The sequence below is a fragment of the Elgaria multicarinata genome, chromosome 5 (assembly GCF_023053635.1).
Source record: "Elgaria multicarinata webbii isolate HBS135686 ecotype San Diego chromosome 5, rElgMul1.1.pri, whole genome shotgun sequence".
In the NCBI taxonomy this organism is placed as follows: domain Eukaryota; kingdom Metazoa; phylum Chordata; class Lepidosauria; order Squamata; family Anguidae; genus Elgaria; species Elgaria multicarinata.
Window position 1 is genome coordinate 63,029,701 of NC_086175.1, and position 26,084 is coordinate 63,055,784.

General features: G+C 39.5%; 1 protein-coding gene across 2 annotated transcripts; it reads right to left on the minus strand.

Annotated features, from left to right (window-relative positions):
* Positions 1 to 425: 425 nt before the first annotated feature.
* TAB3 (TGF-beta activated kinase 1 (MAP3K7) binding protein 3) lies at positions 426 to 26,084 on the minus strand. Of its 2 annotated transcripts, none has more exons than XM_063126500.1 (7): positions 25,930 to 26,084; positions 15,362 to 15,552; positions 12,895 to 14,353; positions 7,814 to 7,974; positions 6,581 to 6,674; positions 5,993 to 6,076; positions 426 to 4,058 (listed from the first exon to the last, which is right to left on the minus strand). In XM_063126500.1, exons 2-7 carry the CDS (start codon positions 15,461 to 15,463, stop codon positions 3,910 to 3,912), a joined length of 2,049 nt encoding a protein of 682 aa, XP_062982570.1. In that variant the 5' UTR covers positions 15,464 to 15,552; positions 25,930 to 26,084; the 3' UTR covers positions 426 to 3,909. The 2 variants fall into 2 exon arrangements, with proteins under 2 accessions (XP_062982570.1, XP_062982569.1); XM_063126499.1 differs by having other exon boundaries at positions 426 to 4,085.

Below are 26,084 nucleotides of genomic sequence, written 5' to 3' on the forward strand. Positions count from 1 at the left end.
TTTTTTTCCAGGCAACTGCAGCTTCCAGTATGTCATTTGGAGGTACCAGGCATGCACAGTCTCTTATGCCTTAACAAGTTTCATCTTGCAATAATAGTTTCCATTCACAGCATACATAATCTAGATTGTAAGAAACATCCTATTTACAGGATTCAGAAAGATAATGGTTTGTTTTAGAATGAAAAAAATCGAGAGGATTTCAACAGCGCAGGAAAATATAGATTAGATACATTGGTTTTATCACTTAACACTTTTTTTAAAAAAAAATCTGTTCTAAGGTCTTGCGAACTTTATTGATCTTTGAGCAATAAAAAAGCAAGAAGCCCACCATTAATAACAGGTACAAGGACGCCCCTACCTCCCACACAGGGCAAATTTGAAGAGTTATTTGGGGGGGAAACATATAGCACACAGAGGCAGCAGTGTTGGCTATAATATGCATTTATTTCTGTGCCCATTTTGATTTCTCTGTAGACCCACAGCATTTGACCAGGTAACAGAGGAACTGAGAGCCGATCAGGCCACATGTCATACTATACTATAAACTGATTTCACATTTCAGGCTACACTACATTTTTTTCTTGTGTTATCCAAGGTCACAATCCCATTTATCAGCATATTTAATATTTTCATGTTCTTTTAAAACATTTTTAAAACTTTGTCCTAATTTCAAAGTCTGTCAAAATCCAAGTTATTTTAAAGAAGTTTACAATCAAAGGGGTAGGGGAAAGGAAGAAAAAGGTACATAACTGGAACATACAGTAACTGAGAGAACACATGATTTAGTAGCATGACTGAGACCAGCTCTTTAAAAATTATACTTGCTTATACATCTGCTGTAAGGAAAAATACATACATACCACAGACACACAAACACACTTCTCAATTTGATCTATTTCACAAAACATTTTCTCTTACTTTCTTAGCCCCTCCCTTCCTAAGTGTACAAGCTAGCTTGATAGTTCCACCATATATCCAAGTACAGGATTTAATTTTGGTTTGCTATATTCTGACTTTCCACAAGCTATTCTATTAACTAAAACTTGGAGAGGTTTTTGTAGTTTATATGTGAAAGGGAAACATCTTAATAGCAGTTAAATATAAAATAGGCATTTATAAACAAGTATTTTGGAGAACCTGGACATAGGTTACCCAAGTACTATGGGCAGGAGAAAGGTCAATTATTAAAAAGTAGTGCATTTTTAAAATTCATGATGGCCTCAAAATCCCACCATTCAGATGTGCACATTCCAAAGTTGTATACATTACAGTGCATTTTGTATGTCAAGCAATATAAGGTGTTAGCACACTAACTGAAGGTTTTATGCAATTAGGGTTTATTCTGGCATAACCTAAAACCACTTTAGATTCCCAGATGGCTTCCAAATGTAAGTTGAAACTGAATACTCATATACAACTCATACAAATTAAAATTAATTTCATTGCTATCATCAGTATTACAGTGTGAAAGGATATTTACAAGTAAACATGTACAACAGTATTTTTGCACAATCAAGTAGTGACAGTAACTTAATAATTTTAATTTTCTTTGAATCAACATGATCACTAGCTATCATCTTTTCCTCCCCACCAAAAGCTGATCTTGTCTTCTACTCCATAGGTAAAATATGAATAAAAGGAAATGGATCTCCACAACAACTCCACAGATCCAGAGTGGAGTACTGTGATGTATGTTTACGGCTTCCCTATTATCCTATGAATCAGAGAATACTGTGTACACACAATAAGTCAATCCACATGTGTAGAGCAATCCCTATGCACAAAATGAAACAGGAAATCCCCGTGTTCACACAAATGTGTGCACATACAAAGGCCCTAGGGGAATTTTGATTATGCTGCCTGACTCCAGAAAGTATGCAAAGATGGATGGCACCCAATTTGATAGGTTGCATGCAGTAGTTGTAAGTAAACCCTCCCCAACCAAAAACCCTTGCAGTCACACTGGTTTAAAGAAGTGGTACATACCTTTCAAACAAGCTACTTGTACTCCTAACTTGACTACTATAATTTCCTTGCCAATGGCAGCACAAATAAGTGCCAACAAGAACTTGTGTTCAAAAAAGGCAAACGCATCAATATGAAATCATGACAAATGCTACTGAACAGCTGAAGCGTTAATGTTACTTAATGGGTAACTAAGAAAATACTTTGCCTGAAGTACTTCATCTCTTCTTTTTTTCTATTTTACGGAAGAGAAGAATTTCATAATTAACCTTTCTTTAGGGGAAGCAGAATTCTTAACGTTCCCTTCAGACATTCAAAGGTCAACATATTTATTACTGTAAAAATCAGGATTTCAAACCAAAAAACATCTCAATACTGATTCCTTTAATTTCATTGTACTCCTTACTGCTTGATAAGATTTTAAATGTATGAATCAGTACTTCAGCATCACAGCAGATAAATTCCACTTTGAATGGCAAACATATCATCTGAACATACCAAACAATGAGAGAAAATTTACATGGGTAAGGTGTGAAAAGGCTGCAAGGATGAGGGATAACACATTTTGAGTGTGTAAGAAACTAAATGAACTGTCACAGTATTTCATCAGTGAGAAATAAACATCCTGACTGTTCTTGCACAATTTTATTTTTGAATGACTCCTTCAAAACCAAGAAACCTTCACAAAAGAGTGCTTTATTTCAGCAAACTGAAGCACTCAAATCAAACATCTTTATAATAATCAGATCCATAAAAGTACCAGTACAGTTCCATTTCTTGTATTCTTTATGTCCATTAGCTGACCAAATTCAAAAAAGAAATGCAGTGTGCAACATTTCAAGATCCACCACTCATATTAATTAATACAGGCTGGTTTATTGACAATGTGCAAATAAACCTTTATTGAAGAGTTAATATTGATTACTAGTTTTCAGCTAAATCAGAATGGGGGCACAAAGTACCTTCTGTGCTGTAAACATCATGAATTCTTCACATAATTGGAAGCTGAAAGGCCTAAGAAACAGGGTGCAAACACTTCTCATACATAACAATGGCTGAGCTCAAGTCTTCCAAAGAGAATTTGGAATAGTTCTGCATTTGGCATACGTCCGCTCTACTGTCATCAAGCAGTTTTAAGGGAATATAATTTATAAAAGCATACTTTACTTTTAGCTTTAAAACACAAAGGCCTAATAAAAGCATGCATCTATTTTTTTCATCTGTAATATGGTATAATTACTTAATTACCAGTGTTAACATGACTTGGTGAGCGCTGTACAAGCAAAAGGGATTGTAACATCACCTCTGATTGTACTCTATAAATAAGGCTCATACAGTACTTCCCCCTCCTCACCATGATTCACAATTTCAAGACAGCAATTGTGTAGACTGAAATTACCCTGAAAGAAGCAGCATTTACAAATACCCTTTTTTTTTTTTTTGCGCTTTGATTCCCCACCCCGCCCACCCCTTCTTTTTCAGTAGTTTACAATCTGGAAGCACAGGGAGCCTTTCTTTTCCAGCTTGCTGTGGCCAGATTCTCAGCTCTGGTAATTCACAGTTTGTCTGGATACCTGTAACACTTCACACCACAAAGTAATAGTTCTATGCTTATAAAAATATATATAAGGGCTACTACCCAGCAAATGTAATTATAGGGGCTAGGAGAGCAGCAATCACCTGCTTTCCTGTATACATTCTTCACGGAGGGAATCCATTTAGGATTTACAATATCCTTTCAGCCTTGCTCACCACAATGGGATAAGAGTATTTTTCCCCAAACTAATCTTTAGTGCAGCGTGAGTGGAAGAGGGACTTCTCCCTTATAATTTAAAAATGATTGGCTGTCAGTTGCCTCGTAGATGTACGGAAAGGTGCCTCACGTTCCTTCTATGGCTGTGTGCTCAAGAGCCCATTTTTAATCCAAAGCAGACTTTTATGGATTCAGGCATACCGCGGCATTTCACATTGCTCACAACGATTCAGTGCTGGGTGGTTCAAAAAAGTACAGCTGTCACAATTCCATGGAGCTCCTTCAAAATCTTCATCTCTTGGCTGTGATCGCGAAGCTTGCTTGGAACTGTTCTGATGGTCTACAGAGAATGATTTTCTTTTAAACTCTATAGTTTTAAATACACAAAAATCAAGCATAATAATATAGTAAAATGTCGAAGCTTCAACATTTTTTGTAATTAGACTCTGTTATCCACACACTATTTCATCTTTGCTCTGAGTGAGGATACACAAAATATTTCAGTTATATGAGGTCATGAAAAATCCTATCTGATCTGCCAGATTGGTTTTGGGGTCTAATATGGCAACAGTCATGGCTACTAAAATACAGGTTAACATTAAAAACGAACATTTAATACTTCTTACACTTCTACGCCAGGATGGGTTGGGCTTGGGTAACATCTGTATGTGTATGACACTACCTACAGAATTTATTGCAATATCTTCACTCATCTGCACAAAAACTATTTGAAATACAAAAATGCTATGGTCACCTCAATGTCAACCATGCTCCAAAACTTTACAGCTGCTGCACCCTCCTAGTATACCAATTATTATATTAACATCTACAAAAGACCCGGGCTGTGTTACTTTCGTCTTGACTCCACAGGTAAATTTTATCTTGGAAGTTTCAAGCAGCTGTGGAATTAAAACTGTCAACACTTAAATCCAAGAGAATGAATTTGGCACAGTAGATTTTGGTGTAAGCACACAAAATTTGACTACAGGCAAAGAGATGTTGGGTTCTTTGCTGTTTAACTGACAAATACTTTCCAGCAAATTCAAATTTTGCTCCAGGATATCGAGAAGGACTTTAATGGCACCTCTTTTAGGCTCTCTCATTTCTTCACAAAATACTTAACAGTATTTCCTCCCAATAGCTAGTCTTTATAGAAAGTTAGCAAAATGAATAGTTAGAAAAGTGAGTATTCACGTGTCTTCTATAGAACATAAGCATTTAAACATGCATACTACATTGCCAAAGTACTAACAAATTATTGTAGGTAATTCTTGGCAGAAAGCCATCAACATTCTTGAGTGTATCCTTTTTAGCACTCAGCATCAGGTACCTTACTTTATATAATGTATACCCTCCATACATCTGAGGGCTGACTTATGGCAATTACATTTTCAAGCTGTGCTATCTTTCGCCAATGATTGCAGTTTGTCCAAAACAGCCACAGTACCACAATATTAAGGGTTTAGGTGAACTGTTATTTCCATAAGACCAGGGGCAGAGAGGGAAAGGACAGCAAGATTAATTCATTCTTGGCTTCATCACAAATTAATAAGAACTAGTTACCTGTGCTCTGACACTGCCAATTAATTCCTGCTCTGATGTCCCTTAATTTCTCCATCCTATTCTAAGTGTTTGCCTAATGGGGAGTGCTGCTTAGGCTAGAAGTACAGGATGAAGGCCACCTTAAAAAGTAGGTTGGAGCAGGGGAGAAGGGCAAGATTAGAGCATTTTCACAGATGCAACAGTTATATTATTTTCTCCAAGATGCTGGCCAAAAGAAAGCACAAGCTGTGGTGGATGGTGCTACATTTTAAAGCTTACAGCATTAAGAGGATCAAATATTTGCACAAGCTGAGAGCCATGGCAAGTGTAAGAGAAACCCCTTGAAATGTATAAAGGATTGTAAGTAAAAAAACATCCTAATCAAGAAGGACCTATCGAGGAAAACACAATCATAAATTTGCTGCTTCTCAAGTCTCCACATTATGCATAAACATAATATAATGACTGATCACGACAAATTAAGAACGTTCTGACTGTTGTATTACTACTGCTGTATCATAATACATCTGGCCAAATGTTTTTTTAGCACAATTTGTACTGGGTATAAATAATGGAAGACAAAATGTATTTCTTGATACAACAACTTTGTTAATACAGCTATTATTAGATACAGCACATTAAAATACAGCACATTAAAATTCTCCCAACATAAAAATTCCTCAGCACCAAGTTATTACAAACTAAATCTTGAAAGTTTATCTGATGACTCACCTTTTTTACATGGCTTTGGTGGCACAACAGGACCAGGTTCTATGTTATCATAAAAGTTACTCATGGCTTTCGGGTCAAAGTTCCCTATTAATATAAGACAGAAAATTATGTCCCCATCAGAACAAGACAAGTATTTAAGAGGTTATGGATGTTATTTAAATAACTTCCTCATTTAAATACGCATGTTTTTAACATGAGGTATTTTACAGCCTACACTCTCTCCCAGAGGACTTCATTTGTGCTTTCCTGTCATGATGCCCTGCCATATGGGAGATGTAACTTTATAGTGAAGAATCGATTGCAGTTTTGATTCCTAAATTAACACCCAAATGCAATTCCCTGGTATACTGCCAGAATTGGCTTTTGTCAATATGTTCTAGTTGTTAAGTTTTACCTTCATTTTATTAGGGAAATTGAAATATCCAGCAGCATTGCTCACAGCAGAACTGATAAGGAATTAAAACTGAGTATCTTTCATTCTGCAGCAATGATAGGATAGGTCAGTAATATATAATTGACCACTTACATCGAAATATACAGCTCCATACAAAAACACTTTTGATAAAGGAATGTATTAGAAGTATATACCTCTAGACTGAAGGAGGTCAATTTCTTTCTGTGTACAGTCAACATTTATCTGGAGCTGCCTGTTCACACTTCTCAATCTGGTCATCTCCTCAGGCTAGTAAAGAGAACCAAAAATAGCAATGGAAGGAAAGTCAGCACAACAGTTTTTGTTAAGCTGCACACAAACGTAAAACCAAACAGAAACCTATTAATTAATCAGACCCCTTACCTCTATGGAGATATAACTGCACAGAGTAAAAGGTATTGGCAAGAGTTTTATTAAGTTGAAAACCAATATGTTTTCATTATTATAGCATTATTATAGTATGAACTTTTTCTTCAGTAAAAATATAATTTACACTTGGGAAACTTAATTTACGTTTATCTTCTTGGTAGTTTAAATGAGGATTTAAACTGCTAGTTTAAATCATCTTGATTTAAAATCAATCCACCCTACAGTGGATTCACTAGCGGGAGTTTCAGTCCCACACAGTAAGTAGTACATTTTCCAAAACCTTTTGGAGGTAAACCACAAACAAATTTCAAACTAGTATAGCATAGATGTGCTCTGAAAGCTATTATGTGTGGTTCTTTGTTGTGATAATTAGCTTGCATATGGGCACCCAGATGAAGCTCTTGAAAAATGGCATCATTTTGAGGCAAAGAATCAATTCACTGATGTATCAACCCAAAATAATTTTCAGGATATGAAACCAGTTTAAGATGCAAATGCTCTTATCAGAAGGAAAGCAACTACCAAGTTAACAACATAGATAAATCATGTGGATGTTGAAAAGCACAATAAAGAAAACCTTTTAGAATGCAGCACTGCAAAATTTAAATTAAGTCAGATGTCCCATTCCTTCTACATCTCCCTCTTCCCAACCATGGCAATGCTTGTTCCAGGACCACAAACTTGATCTTTCTGTCTCAGCTTTAGAATGTTTTTTCCAACCAGGGTTCCTTATTTTCAGCTGAAGAGGCCACCATATTGCTGATGTGGTGACGTCATACTGAAGGTGTGCACTTGGAACTCATGCTAGAGGTAGCACTATCACACTCTTTCTGGCCTGGGAAAGAACATGGCGCAATTATGAGGCTGCAGAAGGGGACTGGTTATTTGAACCCTCTCTGGCAGTAATTATTCCATATAAAAGCAATAGATTTAAACATGTTGAGTGAATCCCCCTCATTGCCAAAAGGGGAAACTAAGATTTTATTTTAATACAAATATTGTAGAACCTCCTTACTTACTGTTGGGATTGAGGTTGTACAACTCACTCTTCTCAGACGTCTTTGCATAAGATCATGTTCCATGCCATTCACTTCACCTTTAAGCTTCTCAAGTTCATCATTTTCAAACTTCAGTTCCTTTGCTAATCTCTCCATCCTTGCACGTTGGTGTAATAACAAGGCTAGTATAGTATAGGGAACAAAGTTAATGCAAGGAACAAAACAAAGCAACCCAATCTGTAAGTTGGGAAGTAAATACAAGTGACCTTTTTAAGAACAGAAAGTGACATGCAGTCAAACATCAGTGTAGTGATGCTTCATGCCAACGGAACTATAACTGCAGACGTAAAATTCTTCCACCATAAAAATCATTTTAGACAGTAACGTGAAGATATTACCATTCCTGGCCACTGCTTCTTTTTTGTTTTTGTTCTTTGTCCACTCAAAAAAAAAGGACACCTGTACAAGAAGAAAGCTTCTCAGGATGAAATGGCAATCTAATTTTATCAGCAGTGCACTGGCAAGACTAATATCGAAAGACAAAAGGTCTAATACACTAGCCTACAAGATAGTCTTCATTGCTTCTGATTAATAAAATCGACTGATATAATGGAATGTATTACTAAAGCAAATGCAACCCTGTCTGAAAAGTAGCTCTTGCTCTTTGGAAAAGCAGCTTACAAAATCAGTGCTCAAAGACAAAACGAATAAACTCCAAGAGCATAAGATTAGAGCAGGACAAATTAGTTACCAGAGCTTTCATATTAAAAGACTGACCCCTCCTTGATTGACCCTTTAATCTTTCATTTTAGAGTAGACATTTAACCATTCAATCCTAATCCTCTCATCTTTTAGTATTTTCTTTACAACTCTACACTTTAGAGTAGTAGAGAAGAAAAGAAATCAAGAGAAATCTCAAACTAAGAAGCTACTTGCTGGGGGGAAATCACTGCAAGCAGGTAAAACTGATGACTGCATGGAACAGAGAGGCACCTTTTTTGCTTGGACATTTGTGAGGACACGCCCATTTTGCTTTTTCCACCTGGCTTCCAGCAATACAGTCTGCTGTAATCAAAAGACTGGAGACTTTTGTGCAGTGCTGGAAATGCAGGATTACTCTTTCTGCCTGTTCAAAGTACTTACACCAGCTGTCTTTGGGGAGAATTGAGGCCTTGTGCTATGAACCAATTGGGCAGGACTCAACACTCTGGCAGATAAGCTGTGGCAGACAACAGAATAGCAATCTCTTCCACTTATTGTCAATCATATGGTGGTGCTGGAGAAAATGTAGTACAAATGGGGCCACAACATAGGAACTGTTCAATGCTCCAATTCTTGTCCATCCTCAGCTACACGACCTAAAATACTCTGCACCTTGTGCTGCTTAAAATATGAGTAGGCCAGATTTTCAACCAACTGGATGAAGGCCAACCAATTCCCCCTCCTCATGATAAAGGCATTTAGAAGATTATATCCCTTATAAGGACTCCAATGTGGATTGGCTCCCATCTGGTAGTACATGCCACAGTTGGTAATCTGGAGTCACGCCAAAGGTTCACTGACAGCATACCTCACATATTGGGGTGAGAGAAAGGGTGGCGAAGTTGTGGGAATGAGCAATAAAAGGGGGTGGGGACTGCCTGAAATGTGATGTCACAATCGTATGTTTGCTTCCCCAGCACAATTATATAATACATTATTACTCAGTGCTTTGTCTTGACATATTCTTGTATTGTGTGTCGCTTTCTTAGGCCTCCTTCTGCCATTCAGTATTCTACTTTGTTATGTAACCACACGTATCTTCTCCAGGAGTATGCAAGAAGGAATCCTCAGTCTAGAAGTAAAATGGTTTATACCTCATTTGTTCTAATGTAGGATCCCCACAGTCCTACAATTTATTCCCAGACTTCAAGAGAGAGGGGAGGAAGTATAGAGACCCTGCATCAAATGCATGTGGTATAGCCCCATTAATTTTTACAGTAAGTTGTAACACGTGTGGAGGAAAGTCAGCTGAGTTTCTTGAAGGTTGAGATTTCTACTTAAAAAGTACCACGAGAAGTATCAAGAACTCTTGTGTATTAATGTTACACTGTACCATTAAAGATTATACTAAGAGACCAGGTGAGTCAGTGATATGTATATTCTGGGAAATTTTGAATTGGAAAATTTTACATTGCGAATTACGTTGAGTTGCATAGGGTAATTTGCTTGGGAAATTTTTCAGTTTGTATAGCGGGGGCGGGGGGGACACAACTTCTGGCCTTCCAGATATTTTGTCCAGAACTCCCATTATCCTTCACCACTGGCTATGCTGGCTTCAGCAAATGGGAGCTGCAGGCCAAAACATTTGGAGAGCCACAAATTGCCTACTCCTGCTCTAGAGAGATCTGATTTAGCATGTTTATTTACTTGTATTTAGTAAACAACAAAACTAAAAAAGGACCCCATGATATTTATTTGTCCCATTACATCACAAGTGTTTGACCTGATATATCTGAGGAGGGAAATTAAAGGACACTTAGCTTGATTTAAATGTTCTATTTAGCAGAATTGTGGTTTTTTTAATACTTGTAAAAAGTTAAAGCGTTAGCATAAGTGACCCCTAGTGCAACATCAATAGCATTTCCAGCACTACATCAATGGAATAAGCGGAGCAGCAGCATTGGACACTGCCCAAAAACAAAATTGCAAAGGTACCGAAAACTGCTGACACACTCATTTTAGCAATCCAGTTAACATTAGTCTTGAAGTTAACTGGTAGCAGAAACCAGGCCATTTGAAACAGTACATGAGTCTATAGTTCAAAATATTATAATTGATTGGTGTTAGGAACCCTGCGTAAGCCTTTCTGAACTTTTTGGCTGAAGGTGAGATACAAGTATAATAAACATATTCATATGCATTTATACAAGCTTACACAATTCCTCAAGTTAGATCCAGACTTAGTTGAACTTGGGTCCCCATTTATTTCAATGGGAACTAAGTTCACCTAACTTAGCCAGGATCTGATTCAATGTCTTGTTCTCCAGACATTTCCATAGCTGAAGATAATACATCAACACGCCTTACTCCTCTTGCTTGTTACAGACACATTCTAATTCATACTGAGCCCCATCTATATAAGAATATTCAGTATGCCAGGTAGCAACTCTTTAGAAGCTCAAGCACAAATATTTTGCTGCTGTACAACCTGAGGTCAATGGAGATTTAAGTAGAGTAAAAAAAATTAAGAACACTTACATTGTCACAGCCATATCAGACTTACTATAGAATAAACTGTCACATTTTGTTAAAAACATTTTAACTTGGCCTGAGAATGCCACACATGATAATCCTACCAAAACTAAACAGGTGTCTATCTAATCCAGTAATGAAGCTAGTACCAGTACCTGAAGGATCACTTCTTCCTATATATAGAGGGTTGAATAAATTCCTGGAGAAGGCTGTCAATGGCTACTAGTCCTGATGGCTATGTGCTATCTCCAGTATCAAGGCTGAGGAACATGGGTGCTGCGCTTGTCTCCTGCTTGTGGGTTCCTTGTCAACAGCAGGTTGGCCATTGTGTGAAGAGTGCTGGAGTAGATAGTAGATAGACCCTTGGTCTAATCCAGCATGGCTCTTATGTTCTTATGTACAAACCCAGATCTTTCAATCAACTTTGGAAGGCCTTCTCCAGATACCCCCACCAGAGGAGGTGTGGTGGGTTACTTCTGGTCAAAGGGCCTTCTCAATAGTGGCACTCCAGCTATAGAACGCCCTTCCTAAGGGGCTCGCCTGGCACCTTCTTTATCATCTTTTTAGAGCCTTATTGTTTTCCCAAACCTTTTAAATCTGTTGAAACTTAAAATTTGTTTTAGTTTTAGTCTTTTATTCTCCATGCTTCTTATCTTACTACTTTATTATTTATCTTTAACTTGTTTAAGCCCTTAACTGCCCTGAGAACTTTATTACTAAAAAATGTTGAGACTAGGTTTCTTGCCTTTTCTGAGGTAAACTTACTACCCCTCTGCCTTCCTCTGCTGGTCTAATTTCCTTAATAGAATTTGGTGGATCCTGCAACAAAAAACAGGATGAAGTGCTGAGCCATCTATAATAGGAGGAGGTGTACTCACCAAAGGGGAGACCAAGGCCTGCACCCTTTGCTCCCCTGACAGGGTAACTAGGTGCCCAGGGAAATCTGCCCTGTTACATGGAACCTCAAGCCTGTCTCTGCAGCCACCCTGGGACTCGGTGTGGTCTTTTGAAACACCAGAGCATTCACCACCTATACGGGCTGTCTTTGCTCCTGCAGTGCCAGGCGTCTGGGAGATACTCCCCGGCTTGCACTTTCCCCAATCCTCTGACAGTGCAGGGCTGTCTCCCTGTCTAAAGGACTGAATGACCCAGACTTATACCGGGATGCTTCCCAGACAAAAGGCAGGAAAGAGAAAGAAGGTTGTATAAAGTATAAAAGTAGTCTGCAGGTGGAGCTCTGCCAATGCCCTGCTTTCCGGAGCTAGGCAGGACCGGACTGGGAGGTGCTCTCCCACACAAGGAAGGTGACTTCAACTTTATGCAAATTTGGCCCTGCCTTCTGGAGTGAGTGGGAAGAGCAACCCAGACTAAGATACTCTCCTACACTGTAGGAAAATAAGGCATTCAGTCTAGTCATCAGTGCTATCCAGTCCCACACCCTGACCATTTCTGTGGCATTATATGATGCACTATATGTCAGCAGCTGCTGCCTTCTGCAATAACAGCAACCCAACCCACTGCATCAATGCAACATATGTCATTTATGACATCAGAGTAATGCAACATCATGCCACATTACACTGAAATAGCAGCCATTAAGCCCTGACACCTTATTTGTTGCTGCAGAAAACAAAATGAGTAAACTGCAGAAGTATATGCTTCTTCCACCTCCTCTCTCATGGGACAAGATCACAAGTATTTGTTCTTAACAATCCATACTAAATAACTATGATATTTCACATTGGCTTATGAATTTGGGAGACTATTAGTAGTTTAGAGACACAAGCATTTACGATGCACAACAGTTCAAAAGGTATTTTTTAAAAAATGTTTGAACTGCAAGCTTCAGAAATTCTCAATAAGTTTACCTTGAGTATAAGCATAGTCATCTGATCCAGAACTGGAACTCCTCTGGTACTTATGGCTTCCCCTTTCACCTCCAGATCCTGGTACAACTGAAATGGGCTGGATAGGTTCTGGTGCTGCAGAACGCTCTTCTTGGTCCACTAAATTTAGAAGGTTCTCAGCTGGTGCTCGGCCTACTGTGATTTTAAAAACTGCTGGATTTGGCTGAGATACCATTACCCGGGGGGACTGTGTAAGTACTCCTGTAGGTCCAGCTGGTTGTGTGTATGTTATATATACAGGATTAACACTGTAAGGAGGTTTGGGCTGACCTGACATACTTCTGGAAGGAGAACTTGAAGGAGGAGTAGCAGGTGCATACAATGGGTGCTGGTTCCGTTGGGACGGTTGGTTACTTATAGGCGAAGGGCTCCTATTCATTGTAGTCCCCGGTCTTTGTGGTGGCTCAACTGTAATTTCGATCTTGTTCATGGAGCCTTTAGATAAGGTAGGGCCGCCATATGGGAGATAAGATACTGAGTGTCCACCTGGTTTTTGATACGTCTGGGGCGTTTGTTGATATGGATGGGGTAGCACAGTTGAAGGACTAGGAGGCATAAATACATGGGAACTTTGATGTCCTAACTGAGTAGGCTGAACTTGATGCTGAGGTGAACCAAAAGGAGAAGGACATTGAGAAGTAGGTGGTGATCGAAAAGGTGACTGAGGAATCTGGGGCTGTTTTGGAGAATACTGAGAAGGCTGATAGTTCTGTTGGTGTGGATAGACGGGTAATGGATGTGGACTGTAATGTGGAACTGGACCTTGTGGTGATGAATGCCACTGTGTATTTTGAGTGGGAGTCTGTCGTCCTGAAGAACCTTGAGATGTCTGCCTAATGTAGAGAGAGCCAGGATTCCCATAAGGACTGCTTGGAATCGGAGGAAGAATCTGTAAAGCTCTGGGTACAGTCTGACCAGAAGGGAGGTTTTGTGACACTGTAACAGTTATAGGATTTGTGCTGTACCGAGGTATGTGCATATATGCAGGAGGAGGAGGAGGGCCTTGCATAGCAGATGTATTCATTCCAGGTTGTATGGAAGAAGGTTGCTGAGGTGGTTGTGGAGGAGGAGTAGCTGCATTTCTATTCTGGTCATTCATAAAAAATGGATTGTAGTTGGGAGAAGCTGCCACAACAGCTGGAGCAGAATGTGGTTCTTGAACTAAACATATCAGTTGTTTACCTGCTGTGCGTTGTGGATCTATATGTCCATCACTTGAACTATGTACCAGTGTACGACCACCATTAAGTTGAGCTCCGTCCCCTCCGTGATAGCTGGCATGAGGATGGATGCCCAGGTTAATATGCAGAAGGCGATTCCTGTTCATTCGGGTGTCATCTGGGCTGTGATACTCCATATACAGGTATTTGTTACTCTCTTGAGCAAGAACTCGACAACAAGCATCAAGGTTGTTGTTGTTCTGTTAAGAAATAGCATATGTTAAGTGTTATTAAGTAAATGAAACTGTCACTTTCAATGCTTCCAATATACTAAATTGGCCCAGATGCTATTAGAAATTATCATTCTCAAGCAATCCAATGACAATAGCATCTAGTTCTTAAGGATCAGGCTCACATGTTTGCCTTCACCACAGCATTTCCTTTTTACCTGAACTATATTTGTTATTCTGTTTATCATCTTCCCTATTCTGGAGAGGAGAGGGAACAAAATATGTATTTGAATTTGTGTTTTGATGTAGCAAGACAACGAGTGCCAAACAGTGGGCTCCCAGTCTCTTCAATTCTCAAACTGCAGACCTAACTCTTGGAGTTATTGCTGTATTTGGGGAAACTGCTGATCTTCTACTCTGTATTAAGTAGTGTTTAACTATAAAGTATATAAATGCTGACAGGTCACTGAGAAAATAGAAATGACAACATTTCTACTCCCCTAGTTAGAAATGAATTTCTTCCCCCTCTTATTGGAACTATTGAGAGCTATCAGAGATTTTCTTTTTAGTATCTTAACAAGGAGGGAAGACCTGTTTTAATTCAAGCAGTATCCTTTCCCTCCACACCTCATTGACAGACACTTATACAATTGCTAAACAATGTTTTCACAGCAGCATTTCATTAATAACATATCTTTAGGAGACAGTTATTACTGTTTTTACTAGCAAAATCAATGCAAACAGCACCAGTTTAGTCTAGTTAAAAAATCTCAGTGGCAGCTAAACAGCACGGGCGCAACCCGTACCAGTAGAATTGATTTTACCTGTGAAAAGGCAGTAACTTTTTCCTAAAGTAAAATGAAGTACTGCTGTGAAACATTTGGAATAAACCGCTTGGAATAAATTAGTTTTCATTCCCCCACCACAAAGAGAGGACTTTTATCTTTCAGAAACAAAAAGGATAAAGTTATGCTTGGATTTTACTAGCTTGGCACAATGGAGGCTAAAAAGAGAAATAATGTATCTCTTAAAACCTACCTGGAGCATACACTGAGACACCACACCTTCTGGAATCTCAGGGAAACGTTGCCGGAGGTCATGGAGTACCTGCATGTCAAGTTGCTGGCTGCCCTGCGCCATGCCAGACTGATGTTAATCTCAAGGTTCTCAGGAAACAGCAGTCAACAAGCTTCCCAGTGGTTATGATCTTCTGATGCTTCCAGCATCTTCTATAAATATATAGTAAAACGAAGAAAAACATTTATGGAGAAAATTCAGAAAAACACACACATTGCACACACACACACTGTGCACACACACACAACACATGCCAGTTTAATCTTTTATAAGACAATTACCTTCTTCACTTTGCTCAATGCTATACTGAAACCCACAAGAGGACGTAAAGAATAAATTGCAACTCATATTCTAAGAACTGTACCTGAAAGGGAAAGAAGCTTCTCCTTCCACGCTTGAAAAAAAATATTTACGGAAATCAGACAAAGGCTTTCCCTTGATAAGATATACTAACTCTGTCTTATACTTACAGCAAGTGAGCTTTGGAAAAGCACATCTCTAAAGTCCTTGCCATAAGTTTCCCCCTCTATTCAAGAGACAGGGGGGCACGTAGTAAATTATACTTCTAGCACACCTTCTGCTCCACAACCAACAGGAATGGGAACTTCTATTTTCCTGATTTACTTGCACAGAAAAATAGTGATGGTACCATAGGATCTGTTTGTAGAGAAACCAATTAATTGGTCAGTTTTATATTAAGGAATTAATCTTCTTTGCTTGGCTTTTGAAAGGGCTGTAAAACAGTCCCTTTTCATCTTGCTTCTGAAAGACTGAAAACATTATATATTTTATTTTCATCTCATTTTTATTTAATTTTCTTTCTCTGTGGTTGTAAGGTGCTTTGAACATGTTAGAAAACAGTTTATACCATATTGACGTCTTGCTAATTTGCATCTGATCCACACTGAAGACTGTGATATTGTACCGTTTATTGCCAGTTATATATAATGTAAGTGTTTGTAATGTTTAATGATATTGCCATTTAGGATGTAAGTGCTGTGTGCACTTCAAATACAAGGTTGGTAAGTGGTTAATTCTGGTGGGAGGGGAAGTGAATAGACTGTGAAGTGAATGCTGATTGGCTGGTAGTTCAAAGGTTTGGATTGGCAGATAGCAGTGAGAGGGAGGAGTTAAGGGAAGCAGTAGAGTTGTATGTTCAGAGAGTGAGTGAGAGTCTCAGTTTGTCTGTGTAGGATCTAGAGAAAGAATAGGAACGTCTTTTATTATTTTGGGAACAAAGTGCCTGAGAGGAGAGAGTGTACTCTAGGGGATAGCATAGACAGGGTTACATATGAAACTGTATTGAAATCAACAATTATTGAAATATAAACTTTTGTTGTTGTTTATTCTTTCAGTCGCTTCCGACTCTTCGTGACTTCATGGACCAGCCCACGCCAGAGCTTTCTGTCGGCCGTTGCCACCCCCAGCTCCCCCAACGTCAAGTCTGTCACCTCCAGAATATCATCCATCCATCTTGCCCTTGGTCGGCCCCTCTTCCTTTTGCCTTCCACTTTCCCTAGCATCAGCCTCTTCTCCAGGGTATCCTGTCTTCTCATTATGTGGCCAAATTATTATTATTATTATTATTTATTTATTTATTTATTTATTTATATAGCACCATCAATGTACATGGTGCTGTACAGATAACACAGTAAACAGCAAGACCCTGCCGCATAGGCTTACAATCTAATAAGTTGTAGTAAACAATAAAGAGGGAAAGGAGAATGCAAACAGGCACAGGGAAGTGTAAACAGGCACCAGGTAGGGTGAAGCTAACAGTATAGAGTCAGAACAATCTCAGTTTTGCCTTTAATACCATTCCCTCAAGTGAGCAGTCTGGCTTTATTTCCTGGAGTATGGACTGGTTTGATCTTCTTGCAGTCCAAGGCACTCTCAGAATTTTCCTCCAACACCACAGTTCAAAAGCATCTATCTTCCTTCGCTCAGCTTTCCTTATGGTCCAGCTCTCGCAGCCATAGGTTACTACGGGGAAAACCATTGCTTTAACTATGCGGACCTTTGTTGTCAGTGTGGTGTCTCTGCTCTTAACTATTTTATCAAGATTTGTCATTGCTCTCCTCCCAAGAAGTAAACGTCTTCTGATTTCCTGTCTGCAGTCAGCGTCTGCAGTAATCTTTGCGCCCAGAAATACAAAGTCTGTCACTGCCTCCACGTTTTCTCCCTCTATTTGCCAGTTATCAATCAAGCTGGTTGCGATAATCTTGGTTTTTTTGAGGTTTAACTGCAACCCAGCTTTTGCACTTTCTTCTTTCACCTTTGTCATAAGGCTCCTCAGCTCCTCCTCGCTTTCAGCCATCAAAGTGGTGTCATCTGCATATCTGAGGTTGTTAATATTTCTTCCTGCGATTTTAACTCCAGCCTTGGATTCGTCAAGCCCAGCACATCGCATGATGTGTTCTGCATACAAGTTGAATAGGTAAGGTGAGAGTATACAACCCTGCCATACTCCTTTCCCAATCTTAAACCAGTCCGTTGTTCCGTGGTCTGTTCTTACCGTTGCTACTTGTTCATTATACAGATTCCTCAGGAGGCAGACAAGATGACTTGGTATCCCCATACCACCAAGAACTTGCCACAGTTTGTTATGATCCACACAAAGGCTTTAGAATAGTCAATAAAACAGAAATAGATGTTTTTCTGGAACTCCCTGGCTTTCTCCATTATCCAGCGGATATTGGCAATTTGGTCTCTAGTTCCTCTGCCTTTTCTAAACCCAGCTTGTACATCTGGCAAACTTACTTTTGTTAAATAAAAGTTATTTAGTTTTTATAAAACTGGACTGGATTCTACGGTGGCAGCGGTGAAGGAAAAGGGTTATAAAGAGTGTTGGGCTGGCTGCTGTGAGGACAAAAAGGATTGGTGAGTCACAGTGTCAGTGAGCAGCATTCTGACTACTTGCCCCATAGTTGGGATCCTTTGATTTATACTGAGAAATAAAGGAAGACCCAAGAAGGTGGTCATCACAAAGACCAACAGCAGATTGCTACCCACCAATGAACAGTCAAGCAATATTGGACAAACCTTGTTTAAACATGAAGCTTGGCCAATCATATTTCCAAATGCATTTCCAAATATGCATTTTCGCCACCACACATTACAATAAGCAAGAGGTAGACATGCAATTGACAAATTTGTCTTAGCTGTAACACTGTTTATGGGCTTAGGCAGAGCTGCACTGTTGCATGATATATGGTTCAATCTCTTCTAGTCATGGAGGGAAACACATCACAACACAATTGACAGTCCAGTCAAAAGAGACAGACAATCTTTACAGGTATGAAAACTCCACTGGAGCCTTCGGCTGGCCATACACACATGCTGTCAGTATTGCCAATGCTAACATTCCAATCTAGATCAATACCTTGAAAGTAGCCACTGAGAAGCTGCACCATTGGCTACATATTACTGAACATGTCCCTACATACTTTATGTGTATTTGGGGGTGGAGGGATTTAAGGATTTAGCCCAGTTAAATTCCAGTTTTAGTAGGTCATTTGCTGAAGTGGATAAATATTACAGTTGTGCAATTCAAATAAAAGATACCACATGCACCTCTGTAACATTAGAACTGTGCTTCTTTTCAGACAATTATATGTACCATATCCATCTCTCACTGACACACACTTGATCCCTCAATCAAGCCATTTTCTGAGTATTAAAAAGATATGCTGCTTCCAAAATCAAGAAGGAATTGTTAAGAGCACCTTTAAAAAGGCTTTTATTGTAAGCATAGATTTTTTCAGGCAAGATTATAATTAGGATCTTATTACTGGAGAATCCTCACAAGTACATCTGCTTCCGAAATCTAGCAGTATTACAAAAAAACCATACAAGCCACTAATCGTCTACAAATATAAAACACATGGGGACACAAATGCACAAGAATCAACTTTCTATAAGGTAATGAAGAAACTAACCATTAATTGCTTTCCTACTTATTTGTGAATGTAGAATTATGATCCAGAAAATTGCAAAGCATGGATGCAACTGATGTTCATGAGCAATTCAGATGTTGCATTTCCAATTGAGATCACTTCCAACAGCAATCTCACAAAGCAAATGGGAAAATATAACCGTATTAATTGGTCCTCACAAGCCATGATAAAAGCAGGACAACAATGTCGGTACAGGGAATCATTCCACAGGGTTCAGACAGCTGGTGCCCTGTTCCTAATAATACTACACTAATGTGACTAAAGACATCATTTTGCAACAGAGCAATAAGAGCCAGACTCCCTTCTTTTGATGTGTCTAGCTGTTGTAGGCACAATGCTGCCTCACATCTAAGTGGCACACCACAAAATCGGACAGTCAACATGCAAAGAGGACCACAAAGATCCACTCTGGGATATTTCAGCTCTAGAGCAGGGTAAAACATCTTTAAATAAATAGGTTGTAATGCAGGCAGTTCAGATTCCAGATCCCAAAGCCAGTTTTAGGTCCAATGGCATTTGAGGTCTTCTTTGGCATGGGGGATCATTTTGGAAATATGTGACATACTTATGCCGCAAATAATTTTTCATATTTTAACTATATTTAATTAAGAGAATACACATATGATTTCCATGGATGCCAGACAACAGCAGATGTTATTTTTATTTTGAAATTATTCCCAAATACTACAGTATTGAACTCAAGATGCTTGGCCCCCTCTGAGGATATGATGCCACCACTATCAATCTACCATAATCCAGACTTGTCCCATGTGTCAAAAGAACTAGAAATATGCACAGAGCCAATAACTCGTTCACAAGATTTCATCCACAAATTACGCCTCAAATCACAAAACATATGTTATATCAGTCAGTCAGTCAAGTCCAATTTTATTGTATATAACCATAGGTTTTTACCAAAAAAAAAAAAAAAAAAAAAAGTTGAACAGGCCATCAAATCAATTCATCATGTGCAAAATCTACAGCAACAGTTTTCAGGAGCCTTGCTCTAATCTTTTTAGCAGCCACTGCAAATAAGGCTACTTGATTAGTTACATAAGGGTTTGTATCTTCAAGCAGTTTACACAACTGCTCAGCCAAAGTTCTGTCAGGACATACATATGTAGCATATTCCCAGTTCACATATAACATAACCAACTCAATTGTTGTTGGGTTAACCACTGGGTTATTTAACCCCTAAACAGCACAGGACCCGGGGTTCTCACATCTCATTTACAACCTATGACTAGGCCGATCGAAAGGTATTAAAAGCACGAGAGGAGTGCGCAGGAGGCAGTATGCTCACTCACTCCCACTTGTGCATGGCAAATTGGAGGGTGTGTGTGTTAATAAACCATGCAAACTGCCCCATAGTTAAAGAATTAAGCATTTGTAGAGTACACTACTTCAATTTAATTCTCTAAATATTTCTATTGTTTTCTGCTAGCCAAACAAAGTAAAAGATTAAACGATTACATGTTGGGACACAAATAAAATACCAACTAGGTAGGCTTGGGATACCCTTTAAATAGAGTGACTGAGCCCACCGTGACATCCGCCCATTTAGACTTTAGTTGAGGCATTACCAAATTTTAAAACATGGGTGCACTTGCACAGGCAACCACTCTCTGTAAAAATGAAGTTATCAGATAATCCACTCACTTTGGGATCATTTGAATTATAACTGGGGGAAGGGGGTCCCAATAAGGGCTTGGAGAAATTGCAGGGCAAAACATGCCTCATTCCCATCTCATCATTAAGAATGAGAGCTGATACTGACAAACTGGAGAATGAGAGGAGAAAGCTTCCTACACAGATATAATCATTATTAATAATTATATCTGAAAATCGAATCCAGGTCTGAGCAATTTTCAGGTTAAAACATCTGGAGGGCCATAATCCTTACTATGCCTCACCATTGGTTATGCTAGACAGGGCTGATGGTAGCTATAGGCCAAAATGTCTAGAGTACCACAGCTAGCACTGCTCACCACTGATCTAACCCATAGTTAAAGCTTGGCTGCAAGTCAGGATGTGAAACCATAATCTGAAGTGATTTTGCAAGGTGACAAGCAAATCCCACCATCTCCCTGTACCATTCTTCAAGAGGTAAGGCTTAGATTAGTAAACGAAACTTTTGTTACACTATAGGCCCAATTTGGCCATGGGTTATGACTCTGGCTCATCGAGGAAGAAACAAACCAGAGTTCTCAATTCACATATAACAATAAACAAAGAATGGATAGATAGTCTGATTTGTTTAGCTGCTCCTGCTTGCAGCAGAAACAACCGGGCATCATTTGCAAGCATGCTGCTCATAATCTTGCCTTAAAGTTAGGTCCAAACTGGGCTATATGTTTAGGACCTTAACTAGCGGCTTAGGCCTAATCTACACCTGCCATTTATCCTAGGGTGGACTCGAGCTTGTCCCTGTGGGTCCAAATGACACACAGCTGATCCTGGGATGAACTGGGAAAGACCACACAATTCTCCCGGGGTATCTGCGACTGCTTTTGTCCTGGTTTTTTCTTCAATCTCAGGAAAGTCCCGAGATCCATGGGCAAGTGTGGCTCTCCCACCTGGGGTCTCCCCTCTTCCCCATGATTAGCAGAGCTCAGGAAACAGACAAGGAGCTGTATGGGGAAAGTCTGTGCGTATCAGGGGTGAGAGGGAGAGCATTTTTGCCATGTTTGTGATGGCTCTCAGTGCCTTCCAACGCTGCGTTTGTTGTGTGTGTGTTTTAAAAAATCGTACCTTCGCACAGGATCGTGCCTGCACTGTTGTGCAAACATCTCTGTTTGTAAAAAATAAATAATGGCACTCCAGAACGGCCCTCCTTACTGTAAGATTATTTCTTCATTTGAAATTTTACTAAATATGTGTAAGTTTGGGGTTATAAAAGTTTGTTGGCATAGCATAGAGAAAGAAGCTTCTGGGGGCATGGAATGGGTAGACAAGTGATAGGGTAATGCTTTAGTATTAAGGGGCAAGTAGGCATAGAACACTGTATCAGGGTTTGGATGCTTTAGTTTGGATAAGGCCTGATCAAAAATGATTTGGAAATATGATTTGATATTGTTCAATGACGTTACTCATGGAGACTTGCAACTTGGTATTGCTCAAAAGACATTAGTCATATGAACTTGTGATATGTACTAACTGTAACTAGGGGAAGGGTCCATGGTGAAGGACAGGTGAGGTTGTGGTTGGAAAAATAAGAGTCAGATCCAAATCTGCAAGACTTGTATGTTCTTTTAATTTGCTTTGCTGAATGGAGGTTTGTGTGTCTGACTTTAACTTTCTTAAATTGTTTTAATAAATGTTTTTAAAGTTACAACAGTTTCATTGTGCTTGTGAGTCTGAGTGAAGTCAGTCATTATGGATGTCTATCTCCAGATCTTCTTTACACCTACTATAGTCGGGAATTTAAGGAATACTGTTACAAGGTATTGCAGGAACCTGCACCTATGTTCTGTACCTCTTAAAAGACCACCAGAAAATTCCTCCTACTTCCGAGAAAACTTACTGGTGTGTGGCCCAAGGGATGATCCCGGAACCGCAAAACCCCATGATCAACCCTCCCCATTCCTGGAAGGCCTCCAGGTGTAAATTAGGCTTTAAGGTAATAAAGTGTGGTAAGTGCCAACCATAAATACATATAGTGCAATGTCTGTGCTGATCCCAAGTATTCTAGATGACCCAAGACACTGGAATATCAAGCCAAGATCACTTTACTTGGCCTTGCTCATATCTATCACCAGAGACAGAAGTTGCAATGGGATCTGCCCTTACCATTCGTTCCCCAATTTTCATCAAGCTGTCCCGCTATTTTTTAAAGAGGCATACAAATCCCACGTCACATGCTTCTCATCTCTGAACTAATCACTAGACGGTAGCTTCTCAAGAACTAAGCACAATTCAAGATAGATCAAGATGTATTCTATTCTTTCTAATATAAAGGAATATGTGGGAGTTCTACAAAGCAATACATTTCACTGAGCAATAGTAGAAAATTATAAAGTAACCTAGAAAAAGCATGCTTATGAATGGTTGGCTAGAGGAATTGTTGGGCTTCTCTGCTTGCCAGGCACTCTTTGATGAAAACCGAAAAGGTCACAAAAGACACAAGTCTAAAGATATAATGGTTCATGTGGAGAAACTTTAGTTAAAAGATTATTCAGTTTAATGAAGGCTACATCCTATTATTTACTGTCATCTTTTTTGTGTCCCAGGAGGATGCTGTGCTTCCACTTCAATTCTCACATCAGAAAATGCACAGATGGCATCAGAGGCTCATCAAAATATATAAATTAATGGCAGCTTGTACTACATTTCCAATACGATCATCAGTGCTGATCTCTGTAACAGTGTGTGTTGCCTAACTGCGCTAAGAACTAAATTTGTGGCTCATTAACTTGGTATTTGATGCATAAAGCCTAAAATAAAGTTATCTTCATGGCTAACATCCTTTGTACTTTACACTGATACAAAAATATATATGTACACATACATAAAACCACACAAAATAATATATGTGCATAATCTGCTACAGCAAAGGCTAAATATTAGCCTACTTCTGGTCCCATGCTGAATCAGCCCATCAAGCTTAGCACCATCACTGAAAACAGACAGGATAATGTCCCAGGGAAGCACACAAGCAGTTTGAGACAGTAGCAGTCTTTGCTTTGTTGTTTGTCTCCAGGATCTGAAATTTGAGGTAAGCTGTTTCTGACATAAAGGGTCCATAGTCAGGTATTACTGTTAATAGCCATTGACAGACCTACTGAATTTACACAATTCTTTTTAAAGGCACCTGTTATTATTATTATTAATGAGCTCTCTCTCCTCCAGATAGCGCTTTTGTTTTGAGGAAACCACATTTCCCTATTTAGGCTTCCCACCAAGAAAATAGCACTCAAAGCAAACTACCATTTAATACATAATCACTGGGAAAATGCAGGTTCTCTCACTCAGATAGTGCTGCATGGCTGTGCAAGTGTCACTATCCCTAACAACACTCTTACATTACAAGCAACTCATAATACAACGTTTCAATCCTCCTGTCTGCCTCATTTTGCAATACATTTTTTACTTCTTTACAAGTAGAGCAATATACTGTGTCATTCCAGTGAGAGAGCCCCTAAAGCACAATGATGATTCACTTGTAGCATATGCGAATTTTTATTGAACTACCAGGCAAGAAAGTATTAAAAGTGTTGATTGCCTTCTGCCATAAATAGCATAGGTATGTATAGGTAGATAGGCTCATCATTTCTGTTGACTTATTTACATGGTTGCTTTACCAAGAAGAAAAATAATGTTAAGGCAAATACTAAACAGACAATGTCTCTTCCCTACCCCTCCATTCTGCCACAATGCCCCCACTTCATGTTGATTTGTGGTGAAGAACCAATTCCCCCTGCAGCAAGGTTACCCTGCTGTCTTTATTTATGAGAGAACAGAATATAACACAAGTAACTCTGGATCCAGCCTAGTGTAAATATAGCATTAAGAAAAATATATTGTGTTTTTAAATCATATATGCAAGCCTTTTTTTAAAAAAAGATATGCTCTAAATGTGCACACATCACAATAAAAGTGATCTAAAATTCAGCAAGGCAAAGTTTCAATACATTGCCAAGGCCTTGCTGTCACTCAGGATTGTCTACTTCCAAAGCTGCCAAAACCAAAGAAGCATCATCATACTGCAGTCACCATGCTGAGAAGACATGCCAAAGGAAGAAGCAAGTATTACACATTAAGTTACTTACAACAAAAACAAGACCATAATTGTGGCACTACCCATATCACAGCTAAACAAATACATGCATAGGTGTGGCATATCCAAGCAACCCGAAAACAGTGTCCAAAACAGACAAAAAGTTTTACATGTAGGTGTAGAGAAAAAGACTCACACCCATTTAAATGTCTCCAATTTAATAATTCAGAACCAGAGAGAATCAAATCTATTTGCACAAGAAAAAAGAAATCCAAGCAAAATTGGTTCAGAGGGTAGGAGCAGAAAAGTGGAGGGGGGGTGCATCACAACACCAGACCCTTCACTACAGGCCTCAAGAAGTGGTTCACCATCACTCAGAATTGAATCCCTCCTTCCTTCAAATCTCATCTTATTCACAAAGCCACTGTACCTTCAAGAAAAGCAACCCTGCTAAATTTATAACATAAACAAAAGTGGGGGAGCAAAAAAGTTTATCCTTTACCTAGCATTTGTTTATATAGAGATACGTATGGATGTGTGTGGTCGGGGTTATCTTATTGTTATCTCCCACCCCATGCAAGATTTTCATCCACGTCTGTGTAGCCTTCCCACAATAGCTGGGGGTGGAGGGGGGGCAATTGACGCCCCCTGTAGCTCAAAAAACGTAACTCTCCCCCGCGCGCGCTCTAACCCCAAACACTCCCCGCCCCCCAGCCCACCGCTTTGACTGCGGGACGCTTCCGCCCCACTTAACGGGGTGCACAAGCAGCCCCCTCCCCAGCCTGTCATGCTTGGCCAACAATCCTTTCCTCCCTCCATCAACACACACACGCATCCCGGGCCCTTCCCCCTCTCACCGCTCGCGGGGGGGCCGGTTCCAGTAAGACCATCTCGCGCTTCCCTCCCACTCGGCCCCCAGGGACGGGGGAAGCAGAGGCGGCCAGCCCCCCCTCGCTTCGTGGGGGTGGGGCAGGCCCCCCTTCCCGTCTACGTGAGGCGAGGGGGCGTCTCC

Excerpts from the sequence above, each read along its gene's own strand:
- TAB3 (XM_063126499.1), bottom strand. The coding sequence starts at position 15,463 with ATGGCGCAGGGCAGCCAGCAACTTGACATGCAGGTACTCCATGACCTC. Across the intron at positions 6,077-6,580 it reads TGACCTCCTTCAGTCTAGAG|GGAACTTTGACCCGAAAGCC; the intron begins GTATATACTTCT and ends TTATATTAATAG. Across the intron at positions 4,086-5,992 it reads ACCAAAGCCATGTAAAAAAG|AGTTTAAAAGAAAATCATTC; the intron begins GTGAGTCATCAG and ends TTAAAACTATAG.